This window comes from Arachis stenosperma, chromosome 1 (assembly GCF_014773155.1).
Source record: "Arachis stenosperma cultivar V10309 chromosome 1, arast.V10309.gnm1.PFL2, whole genome shotgun sequence".
In the NCBI taxonomy this organism is placed as follows: Eukaryota; Viridiplantae; Streptophyta; class Magnoliopsida; order Fabales; family Fabaceae; genus Arachis; species Arachis stenosperma.
In genome coordinates, this window is record NC_080377.1 from 34,508,113 (window position 1) to 34,525,691 (window position 17,579).

A 17,579-nucleotide genomic window follows, 5' to 3' on the forward strand; every position below is an offset into this window, starting at 1 on the left:
AGATTCAAGAAATGTAGTATAGGAATCTTGGAAAGGTTTTTTTGCAGGTTTTTACTAGGGTAATGCTTTTTTTTCTTCTTTAATTATTTTCTATAGTTTCGATGTAAAATCCTGCGTTTTTTGTTTATTTATTATTATTTTTTAAAGGTTGATATATGGAATGCAGAGAAATGATTATATTCACATAAGCTGATACTTTGATACAAATCTATTTTTCTTTCTTTAATATCGTGTTTTGATCTTCAGTATAATCTTAGGGAGTTTTTCTTTCAAGGTGTTCATGTTATTTGGCCAAACAAAGATGGTTTCCATGTTAACAAATTAATTCAATTTTCATTATAGTTTTGAATTTTTCTTTCCATGTCCCGTTTTGTACCTAATGAGTACAACAATTTCAATATACTACTGTATCTATATTGCTAGCTAGCGTGCACTTCTAAGTAAGAACCAGTTAAAACTTTAGCTTTAAGCAAATAAATTGTACATAACACACACAGTAATTACTAATTAGTTAATTAAGTGCATGTAAATTAAAGCTTCTTTTCTCTTAGTATATATGTATCATATCAATCAATGATGAATACAAAACGTGGAACGAATGAAAGAAGATAGAAAAAGAAAAAACCAGAGTCATGTTTTGATCCACTCCTTATAATAATTTCATTCTGATGGCTACCATAATTTTTTCAGTGCTAATAACAACACTTTTTCATCATCAAATGCTCAATTGAGTTCAAGCTTCTACAGCAACACATGCCCTAACGTGTCTTCCATTGTGAGGAGTATCGTTCAGTAAGCTTTGCAATTTGATTCTCACATTGGCAAAAGCCTAACTCGCTTTCATTTCCATTATTGCTTTGTTAATGTACCATTACCATACATATAATATAAGCTTATATTATAATATATATTAAAGTTATTAATGTTATTTTTTTATTAGGGGTGTGATGCATCAGTTTTGTTGGACCAAGGTGGCAACATAACACTGAGCGAGAAGGGTGTAGTTCCAAACAATAATTCATCTTGTGAGTTTGATGTAGTTGATAAAATCAAGAGTGCTGTTGAAAATTCATGCCCTAGTGTTGTGTCTTGTGCTGATATTCTTGCTCTTGTAGCTTAAGCTTCTGTCTCTTTGGTAATTATTATCATATATCCTCTTTGCTCTTTGTCTAAGCTAAACTTTCTTCTCAAATAAGATAATCACTTCTCCATACTTGTTCATTAAGCCCTTTGATTAGTCAAAAACTATTTTAGTATTTCTCATTGATGGTGGTAGCTTTCCAATAATCTAATGAAGTTTTGTGTGGAAAATAACTAAGATAGGACAAAGGGATACTGCTCAAGTGTATGTTGCAGGGTGTTCAGTTATGATATGATTAATTTTGTGAATATTAGTTGATGTATGAAAATGAAATTAAAAAGCAAAGCTAAGCTAGTGTAACTGGTGGTGCATGGCCCAGCGGCAAATGCAAGATGGATACGTAAAAAGAATGATAAACCACCCAGTAACCAGGGACACCCTACACTTGCTGAATTGATGAGTTATTTTGGTGATTATTTAAGTATGTTATGTTATTTAAGATATATTTGTTATGGGTTGGCTTTTATGTGTTAAGGTGTAGGTTTTGTGTTGATGGTTTTTCAATATTTGATCGCCTAGATGTAAAAATTTAGTAAAAAATTGATAATTAAAAAATTAGGACCAACCATGGAAATTTGGTTGCTAATTAGCGACCAATTTAGCAATCGAAATATTGGTTGCTAAAATACAGGTCCCCACTTAGCAACCGATTTAGCGACAAAAAATTTAGTCACTATTTAGCGATCGACTTACTCAGAGACCGATTTAGCGATGAAAATTTTTGTCAGTAATTAGCGAATGATTTTTTTTAACGGCCGATACTCTTTGGTGAAGGTTTGGTGGCCTTACTCAGAAATCGGTCGCTAAAATCAGTCGCTCACGTTTAGCAACCGAAGTCGCTATTTTCTGATTAGTGACCAAGGTTTTAGCGACCACTCAAATCGGTCACTAAATCAATAACTATTCCGGTAATTTCTTGTAGTGTTATTGCAAACCAAAAGTCTAAACAAGGTCACAATCTAACATATGCAAAATTTCCTTCTAGATTTGTATGGGACAAAGATGCATGGAGGCCACGAAAACAAGGTTATGTTATTGGTCGACTTACACATGTTCCTCGTGACCATTCAGAGGAATATTATCTTTGCCTTTTATTGAATGTACAACGTAGTTGTCAAATATTTGCTATTATACGTACAGTTAATAATCAGGAACACCAAATGTACAAAGAAGTATAGGAACACCAAATATACAAAGAAGCATGCTCAGAACTAGGACTACTCCAAGATGACAAGGATTTTATAGATGCAATTATTGAAGCTAGCTCTTGGGCATCCTCTCATTACCTTAGACAATTGTTTGCTATTTTACTAATATCGAATAATATTAGCAAGCTCTATGTTCTATGGGAGAAGTGTTGACAATTTTTTCATGACTATATTTCATATATTGGCATAAATTAACATAATTCACAAGGTATATCAATTCATTGTTAAATTACTTATCCATTTGTATTTATGGTTATTTTATAGTTTTTGACCCTACCTTTTCATGTACAATCATCAAATTAACTCTATTAATCTTGCTATTGATATCATAATCTTCATCCTCACCCTTTGTAACATTACCTCATGTTGCAGGCAACAATTAATCAAACGAGTGTATTCAATCTCATATACTTGCAAAGATAGAAGCTTTGATGCAATCAAATGGTCGCTCTTTGAAAGAATATCCCGATATTCCTTTTAGTGATCATTCATCTTTGTTGGATATTGTTCACAATCCTTATGTAGATGGCCATATATTCAACTTAGAATCTTTGCATACTCAATCAACTCAGTTGCGCTTACAACTCAATACCGACCAAAGTCATGCATTCAATCCCATCATGGGAGCAGTCAACGGTACTTTGCCAAAGTTTTTTTTTTGTTTATGAATTTGGTGGTACTGAAAAAATATTTCTATGGAATGGTCTTTCCACAACAGTAAGATCTTTTGGTCATGTTGTTCTTTGTGTTGCATCAAGTGGAATTGCAACAATGTTTTTAAAAAAACCTCCCATTCTCAGTTTAAAATTCTCCTTGACATAACTAAAGACTCCATATGCAATATCAAGCGCGATAGTCCCCTTGGTAATCTAATATGCTCATGCCAGTTGATTATATGGGACAAAGCTCCAATGCTTAATAAGTTTTGTTTTGAAGCGCTAGATAAATGTCTAAGGGACCTCTTAAAGTACTCGAGTGGTCTTGATGGAACCCAACCTTTTGCTAGTAAAATAGTTGTATTAGGCAGTAACTTTAGACAAATGTTGCCAGTTATTCCACATGGAACCAGATCGACATTGTCCATGCAACTATAAGCTCCTCTTACCTATGGAATTCTTGGTGTGTCATACAACTTAGACAAAACATGCGAGTTGTTGGTACCAATAAAGCTGGTAATATATTTAATGGCATGAAATTTGCAGATTGGTTGCTTTCTATTGGCGATGGAACACTTGGTGATAACCTACATGGTGAGTCAATTGTCTGCATTCCAGAGCATCTCATATTGCCAAGTGACTCATTTCAGTTCAAAGATTTGGTCGATTTTGTCTACCTTGATCTATTGGCTGATATATCAAACATGGGTACCTAAATAGTCACACTATTCTTTCGTCCACCATTGATGTTGTTGACGAGGTTAATAGTTATATCCTATCGATGTTGCTCGGTGATCAATGCACATTTCTAAGCTCTGATACAGTTTGCAATGAAAGAAGGTAGTATGGAATCTGAGCTTACAGCAATGTGTCCAGATATATTGAATTCCATAAATTACTTTGGTATCCCTCCACATGTATTGGTGTTAAAAATTGGTTCTCCGATTATGCTTTTAAGAAATATTGATCAATCAAATGGATTATGCAATGGAACTCGCCTTCAAGTTAGGAAACTCGGTAACCATGTCATCGAATGCTCAATACTTATAGGAAGCAAGGCAGGTGAAGTCGTTTTGATTCCTTGAATGAACATGGTTCCAAGTAATGAAACTGTCCCACTCAAATTCACAAGGCGTCAATTTCAGAATGAAGGTAAAGGCGTAGAAGAGATCATCACAATGACTGCCCTGACTTGTGACGAGTGGAGAGGCAAGCATCCCTAGGGTTATTGATGGCTTCGTGGGAGATGACGTGGGGATGTTGGATATTTCTAGTTATGTTTGTTCCTATATGCTCCACCCTACTGTGTTGAGCTCTTTTAATTTTCAAAAAAAAAAAAAAAGAACAGATATGAGCTTTGTTGCTAGCATGCTCTTGGACTGTGTAAAAAACAAACACTTTAAGGCAAGCTTACACATACTCAGGTACTTGAAGCAAGCACCATCAAAATTAAAGGGTTGTTGTTTGGCACTTAGTGTGACTTCACTCTCAAGAGATTTTCATATTCAGATTTGGACACTTGCCTAGATACACGACGCTCAGTCTCTAGATATTGATTTTTCTTTGAAAATTCGCTGATATCATGAAAGAGCTAAAAACAACAAACACCCGTGCACTCATCTTGTGTACAGAGTGATGGCATTGACAACATGTGAGAGAATCTGACTCACTTATATTTTGTACAGCTTTGGCATCAAACTCCAACAACCTATGATCTTGTTCTATGATAACCAATCAGTTCGCTATATAGCCGGCAACCCTGTGTTTCATGAAAGAACCAAATATATTGAGATTAACTACCACAAAGTGAGAGAGAAGGTGTAGGATAGGTCACTGAAATTGCTACCAATTCCATCCAGAGAGCAGATTAAAGATTTGTTCAACAAGTCCCTGACCTGAGAATCTTTTAGTGTTATATGATAAGTTAGGAATGTATAGTTTGTACACATCTAGCCTAAAGGGGTTGTTGAAATATACATTATGTATATAAAGTCTATAAAATTAGAAGCATTCTGTAACTAACTTAAAAGAGGTTAATTTATGTTATTAGTGTTGACAAATGCCATTAATTTCTTGTTTTGCTTCTGTTTAGTTAATTTGGTTAGTTTAGAGTTTTTATATTATGTTAGATAGTTAGGCTATAAATAGGAAGTTGATTGTTGTATGATTTGAGATTTTTCATTCAATGCAAAATTCTGTTTCTCTCCGTCATTCTTTCATCTCTACTGCTTTAATCACTCTTTTCCTCACTCTCAAGAAATTTGTAATTTAGAACAAGATTTCAACAGATGTAACTTCGGTTAAATGACAAATAGATAATGTTTTTTTTTTATTAAAAGAATGAATATATAAAATATTTTGACAATTGAAATATAATCATAAATCATAATCATAATGAATAAAAATAAAATTTAATTATTTTGTTAATTTTTATAATTTTACTAAATTTATAATTATGTCTATATTTTTTCTTTTAATTTTTAAATTATTTTAATTTTTTAATTAAATTTTTATCGTGACAAAAATATTAAAAAAATATTCTGTTCTCAAATTAAAGATAGCATGAGTAATTAGTAAATCCATAAACGTGATTATCTCTCTTTTCAAAATGACAAAATAACCCTCTCCCTTTTTCCTCGTCTTTCTCATAGTGCAAAAGACCCTTCCCTCGCTCTCTTTTCTATTTCGTAGTGTGTCATGAGTAGAACTCAACTCAACCACTCATTCTTCACTTTATGGATCTTGGGACGGTGGGTTTGGACAGATTGGTGGGTGGTTCTATTGGTTGTTCAGACAGTGAGACAAAGCACAAGTGGTACGGATATCGGTTGTTGAAGTAGAAGAGATTTGGTGGTGGCAACACCAACAACGAAGATGATGATGAATATTGGGAGAGGAACAAAGTGGCTGAGACGACTAATAGTAGTATTAGTGGTGAGAGGAACTCATCATCAAGTTTGCTGAGATACAATGCAACTCTCTTCTCTCATGTTGGTGCCAGTCACCACCAATTACAAATGCTAAGTTTCTCTTCATCAGTCAGACACTACTAGCTCCTTCAATAATACCACATTCCCCATATCATTATCTCCCCTTATCAACTTCCAACAGAAATACAAATACATATCTAATCATCAATCATTTATAATCTTTTTTATTTTTTTGAGTATTTGAGGAGTTTGTTATTACTGTCGAAAAAGATAGAACATTTGCCTCCCCACACAAATATAGATGTCTTTTTTTATTGAAATTTCTTGAACTCGAAACTTTCGAAAAGAGTTGGCTTGCATCCATGTATGTTAACAAAATTTCAGAAGAAAATAGAAGATGAGAAAAGGAAAAAGGTGAAGAGAATTAGGTTCCAGCGAATATAAGTTTATGTAAAGTGAAAGAAATGGGTATAATAATAAATTCATAACTTGTAAACGTCTTTTTCAATGTTTTCTATTAATTAATAGAGACCTAATTAAAAATTAAAATATTAACGATTTAATTAAAAAAATATATATATATATATATATATAAAAATTTAATTATTTATTTAATAAAATTATAGACCACAATCCAATTTAATACCTACCAACTCATCCTGCCTATCCCTTTCATGGGTAGTAGTAGACTTGAGATGCTCCCAACAAAGTAAGCACATTCATATTTCACAACCCACGCAGCCCCACCACATTCCCCTTCACAAAATTTGAGAGTCAGCATCTATTATTTACAAATTACAACCACAATTTCTTGTACAAATATTAAAGCATCAACACATACGTGGCCACTTTCATAACCATTCAACTTGCTCTTATAGGGTGTCCTCCATTGCATTAAAATAAAAACACTTGTGGCACATTATTTTTTCCCTTTGCATTTATTTCTAATCTCTTGTTTTCTGTTGAAATTATTAATGATTTACATAAATAATTGTTATGTATGTTCATGTTCATTGATGTTCACCTAATAAAATGCAGCTGTAATGTTACCTTTTATGTTTACCTGAAATATCAAAAATGTTCCATATGAGAAATATATGTTTGAACATATAAGCTTGCATAGTCACCATCTTTGAAATTCAGTACAAAAATGTTATTCAATCCTATGCGTTTAGACACCTATTTAGGGCATTGTCTCTTATAATAATGAACCGACAAGATACATTAAAACCTAAACATATCTACAAACATGTTCAAGATAACATTACTAAGATCAATGTGGTCCCCCTTTTTTGTTTAACACCTAATAAAACTTATTTTTCATCTTTGGATTATTGGACGATAAGGTGTCTCGGACACCCTACCCTACTTTTGGATGTACAAATATCATGTCTCTCTAAGATTAAGAGATTAAGAACAATGTCTATTTTGTTGTTGCATGTGCATCAACATAATATACATTAATATGGCCTGACATAAACACTCAACAGTAGTAGCATAGGAGAGGCCCTCAGCAAGAGTGGTTTGGGGATAAAATTAGCGGGGGAAAAAGGCAGAAAAAACAAACAAAATGGTCCCCAAGTGCCACATTTACCACTGCATATCAAGTCCAACTCCTAGCCAATATAGCTGAGAAAACCAAAATTAATTACAAATGGACCATCCATGTGGAGTTGGTCAGCATCAGGAATTAGTGCTCCAGCTAAGAGTGGCTAGCCGCCGCCGTCACATGGCGCAGCATGGATTAGGACCTCTTGCTACATGGAGGGATGGTCGATATGCCTTTTCGCGATAGCTCGGCCAGCACACTATCTGTGGAAGGAGGCTTGAGGCCTAAGGGTAATGGTAGCCATGGCTTGCTTATTGCTTCTTTCACTACCTTGTCAACAACCTCCTCGGCCTGCGGCGCGTGTATATGCATGGAAACGCATTTTTATGAGTTAGAGTTGGACTTCTGAGCATTTCATGGTTGGATATTAGGGGAAATGGTTCCTCTCAATTTATTTTTCTCTCAATTGTTGTGATAAAATATGATCTCTCACCATATATTCTTTAAGTAGGAGAAAAAAATTATGTAAGAAGATGTTGATGGTATAAAATTTCCTTTAACAATATCAATCGAAAGAAAATTTTGAGAGGATCCATTTTCGATTTTAAAATGATTAAGAGTTGGAAAATCATGTGATTCAGCAATAAATACATGGTTCATTAGGAAATTCATACTTTACAAGCAATTTAGTTAAGAATTTAATTTTCATATAATGTCATATTTAACTATTTTACATTATCATTGAATACGATGTTATCATATATATAATAATCATGTATAGTATGTGATATGAAGTAGTCATTGTTAGGCCAACTATATAAAAATTCTTTACAATGTATTAAAATTGTGTATTTTATATAGGCAATTATAAATGAAATTTAACTATGATTGTTGTAAAATACATGATTAGTATTAAACGTGAATATAATGTACCAAGAACTAATGAACCGTGTTGCACATTCTGTCAATCAAGCGTATAGCACTCAACTCTTCTTTTTCCTTTTCTAATAGATTAATCTTAAATGAGTTTCAAGCAGAGTGAGAGTTTCATCACAACATGTACATCAACTAAAGTCTAGGCCAACGAGAATTCAGAAACTGTGACTTCCCATTTTTCACTATGATCAAGAAGAAAGAAACCAAGAAAGAGAAAGAATTTTGCATTACCAGATGAAGATCAAGGGAACTCTGTGGCATGATAGACTTGTAATCCACAGCACTAGTATGGTGCATGCCGGGAACATTCTGCGTTTGACGAAAGCGACGGTATTAGCCTTTCTTCACACTGTAAACAATTTGAATAACTAGAAAAGATGAACTGTACTCACCAAAGGGTAGGAAAAGCAAGGATGAGGAGCCTGAGGAGGTGGCAGAACCGGGCATCCCCATGCATCCGCATGCATCTGCAACTTCAAGAGATAAACACATAACATGTCAAATGGCATTGGAAAAGTATAGGTAAACAACTCCTAGCCAACCAACTTTAAACAACTGCAATTAATAATCATTAATATGTATTTTTTTAAAAAATAAAATTTAAATAATCACTAATTAATGACAATTAATTAGTATGGAGTGCAGTTAAAAAATATTTGTTGGCTTGCTGTTGGTTAGACCCTTGTTGGTTACCTAGTAAAATTGAATTGCATTCATGTTCATAGTTTCTACATAAGAAGCCAGAGTACAAGGTAGCTTGAATTCTAAGCAACATTGTTATTACCCCGGGAAGCGGCTTCCAGTGCCAACTTTCCGTAGGATGCCACAGAGGATAACCGGGAGGGCCCCAAACCGGCATAGCTGCTGCTTGGCCACCGGATTGCCTCCACATGGGATATACAGGAGCTGGCGAAAGGGTGTGATTGGAATGATTCGGTGGTGGAAACGCCATTATTGGTCGTTGTTGAAGACAATAGCTCCTTTGCATTTGATCCCTTTGATTTAGCCATTTCCTACCTTCTTCCTTGGGCAATATTTGTCTCTTATGCATTCTATATTTCTGTAAAAAGAAGGTGGAAAAAATTGTTGACTATATCATACTCAATGGATGATGCACTTGGTTTAATTTGGTATAAAGATTAGAGTCATGAAAGAAAACAAAGACACAATCAAATTTCTTGGAATCTTAAAAGCTAATCAACTCTTTCTCCATTCAGTAATTAGGATGGTGTTTAGGGGGGTTGACCATTTGCGCATGATGCAACAAAGACATTGCATCATGCATACAGTTTTGGGAAAAAAAAGAGAAAACTTGAAACTTTAATGAGCACAAGACCTGAAGATGACTTGCAACATTATGCCTTGTCAATCCCTCCACTTTCATTAGATCCAGTATTCGAGATGGAATGGCTTGGTCAAGGCCTAGTTGTTCCACCGCTTTCACAAATTTTTTGTGCAGCTCCGGTGTCCAGTCTACCTGAGACGAGAAACAAGCATCAAAACAGTTTTTAATATGGCAGAAACACCAATAAACGACAAATGCACTTTTGCTGAAGTACTTATTCAAACTCATAAGTGATAGAGCAACGTAACTTTAGAAATTACATTTCAAAAGTTTGATAACCATGCTATGTTTGAGTTTGATTATAATTTGTTTGTGGATCTAAGCTGCCGCATTGTCTTTAGTTTCAACAATATGACAGTATTTTAACACAACCAGATAAAGATTGGTTAAGAATATGAAACTTGTTGCATCACAAAATTTCTTTTAACAACTTCATGAACGCAGAGCTATGTGTAATATCCATGTATCTAACACATTATTTGAATAAGACCAAACAGTCATAGATTAGCTTACTTTCATCTTCTTCCGATGAGCTTTCAACGTGCATGAATCCACTTTATTTGAAGATTTTGTATTACCATCATCGCTGCTAAGAACCTTATCATTTGTATGCTTATAAACAGAACTATCATGGTTCCCATCTCTAGAATCTTCCGTTAAATTCTTGACCAAAGTCTTTTCAGTGTTCATTGGTTCATTAGTATTATTACTTTCAGAATTCAAATTTCCACATGTAGTTTCGACGGATTTCGATTCTCCTTCTCCATCATGTTCCCCACTCTCCTTTTCTATTGAGCAATTAGTCTGCTCTTGACAATCGCCGTCGTCCATCAATCTCGATCCCTGATTCAATTGGGGGGTCGATGGAGCCGGATACTTATCGCTTCCAGCATCAGGATCATCATCAGTATATGTACTTTCTTGTTGTTCATTGTCTGTTTGGAGCTGCAACATGGATACTACAGATTCTTTGACCGGTTTTAGCGATTCGGACATAACACTTGCACTAGCATTGAATGCCTGCTCAAGTTTCAACCGTATCAGAAACCACTTTGCTCAAATTATATACTAGTAATCAAAAACAAAAGTACATGTGAAAGAATTTGAAGTGGACAAAAATATACGTCAAGATTCGTATATACGAATCTTATCCACTCCAAACTCTTAGACATGTACTTTTGTCTATTTACTCTGAAAGAAATGTAATGTTACAAAATATTAACAGACCTTGTGAACCACATGCTGCCATATATTTCGAAGCTTGTCCTCGGAGAGAGGTTTGTGAAGGAACTCAACTGCACCGAGCTTAAAGAAGAGTGGAGCGAAGAGTCAAGAAGTTGAGCATCACAAGCAGAACAGACATAAAAATGTGCTAACTTTATGAAGCACTAATTTGAATGGAGAAGATCAAATTTGGTCTAGAATTAATAAAAGATAACCAAAAGCATGAATTACGGCAATGCAAAAAATAGTGACAAACCAATGAAATAGAAAATTGTTTTGCTAAAGGAATATTTGCATAACCAGGGATATTAAACGAAATATTACCGCTATGCATTTCATCATGGTGCTCAGGCAATGATCGTTTGAAGTCACTGCACAAAAAGATGTTGATATCATTGGTTAGAAAATTAACAGTCTTCCAATGTCATGTTCCATTATAGACACTGATCAATTGGTGAAAGCTTCTTGTCATGAAATCACTTTTGCGAGAAGTCGTTTCATGATCTAGTATCAGAGCTTTTATGACATAAAAGTCTAAAGTTGAAATCACTTTTGCGAGAAGTCTAATTGTTGACCGCAAAAGAAAGAATCAAAGGAGAAAAAATGCCTATACAAAAAAAAAAAAAAAATCACGCAAACCTAGACAAGGCTTTTGCGCAAGACCTCTTGTTAGATTAAGCTTTTGAGAGAAATGGTTTTATGACACTGCTCAATGAGAAAAAGAAATTTTCACCATATGAAAAACAGATCCAAGCAACAATCACAAAAATCAAAAGCTTACAATTTTCCCGATTTCCCTAGACCTGCATAAAGTGATGGTGAAAGCTGAAAAGGAAAATTCGCAATGATTTTTCTCTACTTACTTTGGAACTGATTTTTTCTAATTAATTCATCTGTCAGTGCCATTGAAAACAGAGTGCTTATGCCATGAAAAATAGTTTTGGTTTCTTTACTTACTAATGGTTGGCAAATCCTTGGCATTCTCAAGAAATTTGAAACCTCCTTGGCCGCTGTTTATACTCACCTGCAATAATAATTGAAATGCAGGTGGTTACAAAGAGATTAAGACAGCATCCCTCTCTTATATTCCTTTCCTATTTGAACTTCACAATTACAACGATTATGATTTATAATTTGTTGTGATAAATGAAAGTTTGTTACCTCCACTATGGCAATGTGGAAGCTTTCGGATCTACTTGAGATCGCTGATAAGGCTTCATTCTCGTCGCAGAAAGCAGAAACTGCACAGAAAATTTCGAGTCTTAGTTACCAAGAAAATTACCATAACGGGCCGCTCAATTATCAAAATGGAAAATTTTAAGAAGAAGAAGAAGGCATTCAATCGAATTTTATATTCTTTTCAGAGCATCTAAAATCTTAGACCAAAGTTTCCCAAAGAACCATATTAGGACTATATAAAGCCATGTTTCTTGATTTCTTAGAAATGGTGGCCAACCTTAACCATCTAATTAAGGTAAAGTGGGAATATTTGCAACAAAAAAAGAGTCTAAGGTATAATGATGAATTTAGTATTAGACATGCCTAGACAATATAAGAAAGAAGGGATCCCAAAAGAAAGGGCTAGCTGTTGCTACCATTATAGTCCATGGCTTCAAGCTTTGGTTTTATCTCGGCCGCGGAAGCGGCGTCTCCTTCAAGGAGAAGAACCTTGAGTCCCTTTGGGAAATCCTTCCATTGTTGTAAATCATTGACAGTGCAAACCATAGCTTGCTTGGCATCGTTTCGCCGCACCCCACAGAAGAAGAAAGTGATGACAGATCAATATTACTTCTTAACCACCATCCAAATCCAATTCCTTCTGCAAATTAAGTTAACTGATCAATTGGTTCAAGGAACTATAGTAGAAACACCATTGCATACTTATGAAGCTTATAGCAGATAATAATGAAGAACATATTGTAGTGTGTAAAGATCTCATATGTTGATGACACTTTCTACTTTCAACAGAACAGCAATAAGACAAAGACCATGGTGATTGATTAAGATCTTACAGAAAAATTAAAAAAATATAAAAAACACTCAAAAATTATTGTCGAATAATGAGAAAACGGATATAGTAGAAGAAAACTATGCGACAAAGCTAGCATTTCTTTTCAGGTAGATACACCAGAAAATTTATAGAACCCCAGAAAGATAATAATAATAAAAAAAAGAAGATGATCAAAATTAAAAAAGCTAATATACATGATACATGCATGCACTATTATTTTAATCCAAAAGTAAACAAAAAACCCATAATCTAAACTTATCCGGAAATGAACATTTCGAAATAAAGTGAATTAGCATGCACCTAAGAATAGTAATGGAAAATCATTAAACTAAACAAACAAAGAAACAAAATAAATAAAGAATGCTCTTTGTGAAGCCATTTTATATATAACTACCTTGACATAAATAAAGGATATTAAATATTTGATGCTTGAGATTAACTAACGCCAAAGCTAAAGTTTGTGTTACTTTTTCCTGCTCTTATTATTAAGAGGGGAGAGGGAGAGAGAGAGAGAGAAGAGAAAAGAGTAGAGGAAAGGGAAGAGAATTGAAGAGTATAAGAGAGGATGCCTGTGACTTTGTGAACAGTTGCTATCATGTAAGTTACGGACCACAGCAACTATGACTGAGAACCTTTCTCATAAATCTACCATTCTGCCACTTACTTCAGTGGTGAATATTCCAGCATTACATATTAATGTTATTATTCTACCAAAATTAAGACATGTCTTTGGAGCGTAATAAGCAATTATAATAGGACAAAAGTTGAAAGACGATTTATTGTTTCCTATTAGTATTTTTAGTCATTAACTTAATAATTTTAGTCTAGTAACTCAATAATATATTTTTAGTTCATATTTTTTAATATTATTAATTAATTACCGACTAAAAATAATACATTTTTCTAATCCTTTAACATTCTTTATTATCATAATAGTTCAACTATGGAGAGAATTTTCTTTCGGCCCATTAATATCGACTAACTTTTTTAAATTATTTTTTATTTTAAATTTAAATATTCAATAACTATCAATTTTAAATTATATAAAAAATAGTTTTATAAATAAAAATATATTAACTAATTTTTATTCTTATCGTCATATTCCTTAAATGTTTATTAAAAAGACACTCGTAATGATAAGAAGGATTTATTAGATTATTTATCAATAATTTACTGAAAATACTCTTACAGTAAAATTTGAATTTACTTTCTTAAAATATACTACTGAATTTAAATCTTTATTTTTTTTATTTATTAGAGTTAAATTTAAAATTATTTTACAAGATATTTTATTAATATAGGACCTGAAATTTTATATTGCTAACAAAAATAATTTCGAAATATACGAATAATAAATAAGTTCTCAAAATATTTTAAAACATAACCAAAAAATAACATATTAAATATATATTTTCAAAAAAAATTAAAGATCAGATTTTAATGTTATATTTTATAAACATTATTAAGAAAATAAAATAATTTTATCTTTAAAATTTGATGAACATCAAGTAAATATTATTTTATTATTTGTAAATGACCAAAATATTTTTAAAAAATTAAAAAAAAATTAGAGCTCAAATTTTGCTCTAATTTTTTATATGCACTAGAATTCTAAATAAACTAAATGTTTGCACGAAAATTCCAATCAAATCGAAAAATTGTTTGTATAACTTTAGTATTTGTCATAATTTTTAAATTATTCGTGAGGTTATTTATCATTCATCTCTTTTAAGATTAATTTTATAATGTATTTTTTAAGAAGAGATAGATTAGAGTTAAACACAAAATCTCACACCAAAATAAAATACATAAACAAAATTAACCCTAAACCACAAATTTTACTACTTTAAAATTGTGCCTAAATTATAAAATTCATCTAAATATTGAAACAGATGCAAACACAAAATTCTTTCAATACTATTATTAATTGATTTTAATAACTATGTCCAGTCAAATTTGTTTAATAAATTAAAACAGATATAATCATATAAATACGCAAAATCTTTTAGTGTTATGACTAAGTGATTTTAATAATAAGTCTAACGAACTAAATTTATTCAATGATTCATCGGCTCAAAGCCTACCATATTGAGGCGGTATGTCAGACATGTACAAAATCAATCGGACTTGGTATATCAATATAATGTTACGATCTATATGGTATTAATTTGATTTTTATTTTTTATTTTATTTAATTTTATTTAAATGATTTTAAATTTTAAAATTATAATTTTTTTAATTTAAATTATTAAAAACAAGAGAGTAATTTAAAAAAGTACATTATTCAAGTTGTGTGTAAAAGTACAATGTACAAGAGATATATATAGGTGCTAGAAAAATTAGAGTAATAAAAGTATAGAATCCTACAATTAATATACAGATATGTTATATAAATATAAATGATACTAATTAATCTAAATTGATTCAATTATTCTCTAACATCCCCCCTCAAACTTAAGTGGAAGCTAAAAATACCATCTTGAGTTTGGATACAAGAGTCTGAAAACGAGTCGGATAATGAGTCTTCATAAAGATATCAACAGTCTGATCCAATATTCCAACAGCAATGAGACGAACAACATTAATAAGGATATGTTGTCGAACAAAGTGACAATCAATCTCAACGTGTTTGGTGCATTCATGAAACACATCATTATAGGGCAATCTAAATAGCACTGCGGTTGTCACAAAAAATATAAGTCAGAGACAACTGAGGAGCACCCAAGTCTTCGAGAAGCCAACGAATTGAGACAACCTCAGTAGTGGTGACAGCGAGAGCACAGTATTCAACTTCTGTTTTTGATCGAGCAATGAACGTTTGCTTCTTAGCTCGCCATGAAATGAGAGAGTCGCCAAGAAACAAACAATAACCAGTAGTGGAACGACGATCAGTGGGATCACCAGCCCAATCAGCATCTAAGTAGTACGAGGAGTTGACAAGAAATGTACTTTTTCAGGTGCCTAAATTTCTTCCTGCATTTCTTGCTACCAACATGGATTTGTGGACGCTTCTCTGAATGACTTAGGTTTATGGAGATGAAGAATAGTAGAAAAACCATAATAATCAAGAATATGAGGAGGTGGATTTCTTACCCTAGAAGAACTAGTGGAAGGAAGAAGCATGACAGTAGGAGCAGGATCATCGTCCAGTCTGGAATCATCGGAAGATGGAGAAGGTGGAAGAGCAGGAGACTGTAGAGGTTTACTTTAGATAGAACCTGTAGAATCATCACTAGAAAAAAGATCAACATTGGGGTTAGTGACAAATTGTGACTGAGTAGAAGGAATGGACTCAAATAAGGAAAACTTAGAAAACATGTGATGCTCCCAGAATACAGCATGACGAGATATACGAATACGTCTAGAGAGAGGATTCCAAGAATGATAACCCTTGTGTTCAGTGTCATAACCAAGGAAACAACACATGCAAGCCCGAAGTTCAAGTTTACTATGTGTATGAGGGTGAAGAAGAACAATATAGACACAACAAAAAACTCGAAGAGAACTGTAATCTGGAGAGGCATGATAAAGACGCTCAAAGGGAGTAATGTTACCAAGGACAGAAGAAGGAAGTCTATTGATAATATGAACAACAGTAAAAACAGCTTCACCCCAAGTACGCTCAGGACACAAAGAGGAAATAAGCATTGCACAAACAGAGTCAAGAATTTGACAGTGTTTGCGTTCAGCTCGGCCATTTTGTTGAGACGTATCAGCGCAAGAAAACTCAGACAAAGTATCATGTTCTGCAAGAAAGTTTAAAAGTTTGGAGTCACGGTATTCCATAGCATTATCGCGTCAAAAAACTTTAATAACATTGAAAAAATGAGTTTTAATCATGGTGGCAAAAGTAATATAAATCCGAGGTAGCTCATGGCGATTCGCCATCAAATGAACCCAAGTAAAACGGGAATAATCACTATTGAAAATCACAAAATACTGAGCCCCTCCCATAGAAGTGGTAGGAGTACAGCCCTAAACATCAGAGTGGATAAGATCAAAAGGGGAGCAAGCAAGAGATGAATTGTTGGGAAAAGATAAAGCAGGTTATTTGGCAGTTTGACAAGAAATGCAATCAAAAGACTCAGTATTAACCTGACCCAAAACACTTTGAGAAACAAGAGGACGCAATTTTCCAAAGCAGCTGTGGGTAAGACGGTGATGCCACAAGTGAAGGGTAGATGGAGAAGAAGTAGCACAGAGATTTGTCTTAAGAGGAATATAAATATTCTCAAGTTCAAACAAATTTCCGATCTTACGCCCAGTCTCAATTATTTGTCTCGTCTAACGATTCTGTACACGACAACCCGAAATGGAGAAATTAACATCAAAACCTAGATAAACAAGTTGAGCAACAGATAGAAGATTAAAGTTCAATGTGGGAATATAATAAGTATCAGGGAGAGTGAGAGTTGACTGAGAAATAGAACCCTTGTGTGTGGTGCACGAAATTGCAATCACACTTTTGCAATCCCGCACAACTAACCAGCAAGTGCACTGGGTCGTCCAAGTAATACCTTGCGTGAGCAAGGGTCGATCCCACGGAGATTGTCGGCTTGAAGCAAGCTATGGTTATCTT

General features: G+C 33.5%; 2 protein-coding genes across 5 annotated transcripts; one reads left to right on the plus strand and one right to left on the minus strand.

The window, feature by feature from the left end:
- Positions 1-3,493: 3,493 nt before the first annotated feature.
- LOC130977536 (uncharacterized) lies at positions 3,494-4,090 on the plus strand. The gene is made up of 2 exons (XM_057902205.1): positions 3,494-3,713; positions 3,846-4,090. Exons 1-2 carry the CDS (start codon positions 3,494-3,496, stop codon positions 4,088-4,090), a joined length of 465 nt encoding a protein of 154 aa, XP_057758188.1.
- A 2,958-nt stretch (positions 4,091-7,048) lies between these two features.
- On the minus strand, positions 7,049-13,587 carry LOC130973056 (two-component response regulator-like APRR2). 4 transcript variants are annotated; one of them, XM_057897449.1, is made up of 12 exons: positions 13,395-13,587; positions 12,585-12,808; positions 12,151-12,230; positions 11,947-12,013; positions 11,314-11,360; positions 10,993-11,070; positions 10,279-10,785; positions 9,757-9,897; positions 9,205-9,480; positions 8,813-8,887; positions 8,652-8,729; positions 7,049-7,835 (listed from the first exon to the last, which is right to left on the minus strand). In XM_057897449.1, the coding sequence occupies exons 2-12, from the start codon at positions 12,712-12,714 to the stop codon at positions 7,680-7,682; spliced, it is 1,635 nt and encodes a 544-aa protein (XP_057753432.1). In that variant the 5' UTR covers positions 12,715-12,808; positions 13,395-13,587; the 3' UTR covers positions 7,049-7,679. The 4 variants fall into 4 exon arrangements, with proteins under 4 accessions (XP_057753432.1, XP_057753416.1, XP_057753424.1 ...); XM_057897433.1 differs by having other exon boundaries at positions 7,050-7,835; positions 8,813-8,893; XM_057897441.1 differs by lacking the exon at positions 13,395-13,587 and having other exon boundaries at positions 7,050-7,835; positions 8,813-8,893; positions 12,585-13,344.
- Positions 13,588-17,579: the final 3,992 nt, after the last annotated feature.

Bases quoted from the DNA above. Each gene is read 5' to 3' on its own strand.
- LOC130977536 (XM_057902205.1), top strand. From the start codon at position 3,494: ATGCGAGTTGTTGGTACCAATAAAGCTGGTAATATATTTAATGGCATG. The intron at 3,714-3,845 runs GTACCTAAATAG...CAATGAAAGAAG, and splicing joins GGCTGATATATCAAACATGG to GTAGTATGGAATCTGAGCTT.
- LOC130973056 (XM_057897433.1), bottom strand. From the start codon at position 12,714: ATGGTTTGCACTGTCAATGATTTACAACAATGGAAGGATTTCCCAAAG. The intron at 12,231-12,584 runs GTAGCAACAGCT...TTTTCTGTGCAG, and splicing joins TGAAGCCATGGACTATAATG to TTTCTGCTTTCTGCGACGAG. The intron at 9,481-9,756 runs GTCTTGTGCTCA...TTCTTTTTACAG, and splicing joins ATGTTGCAAGTCATCTTCAG to AAATATAGAATGCATAAGAG.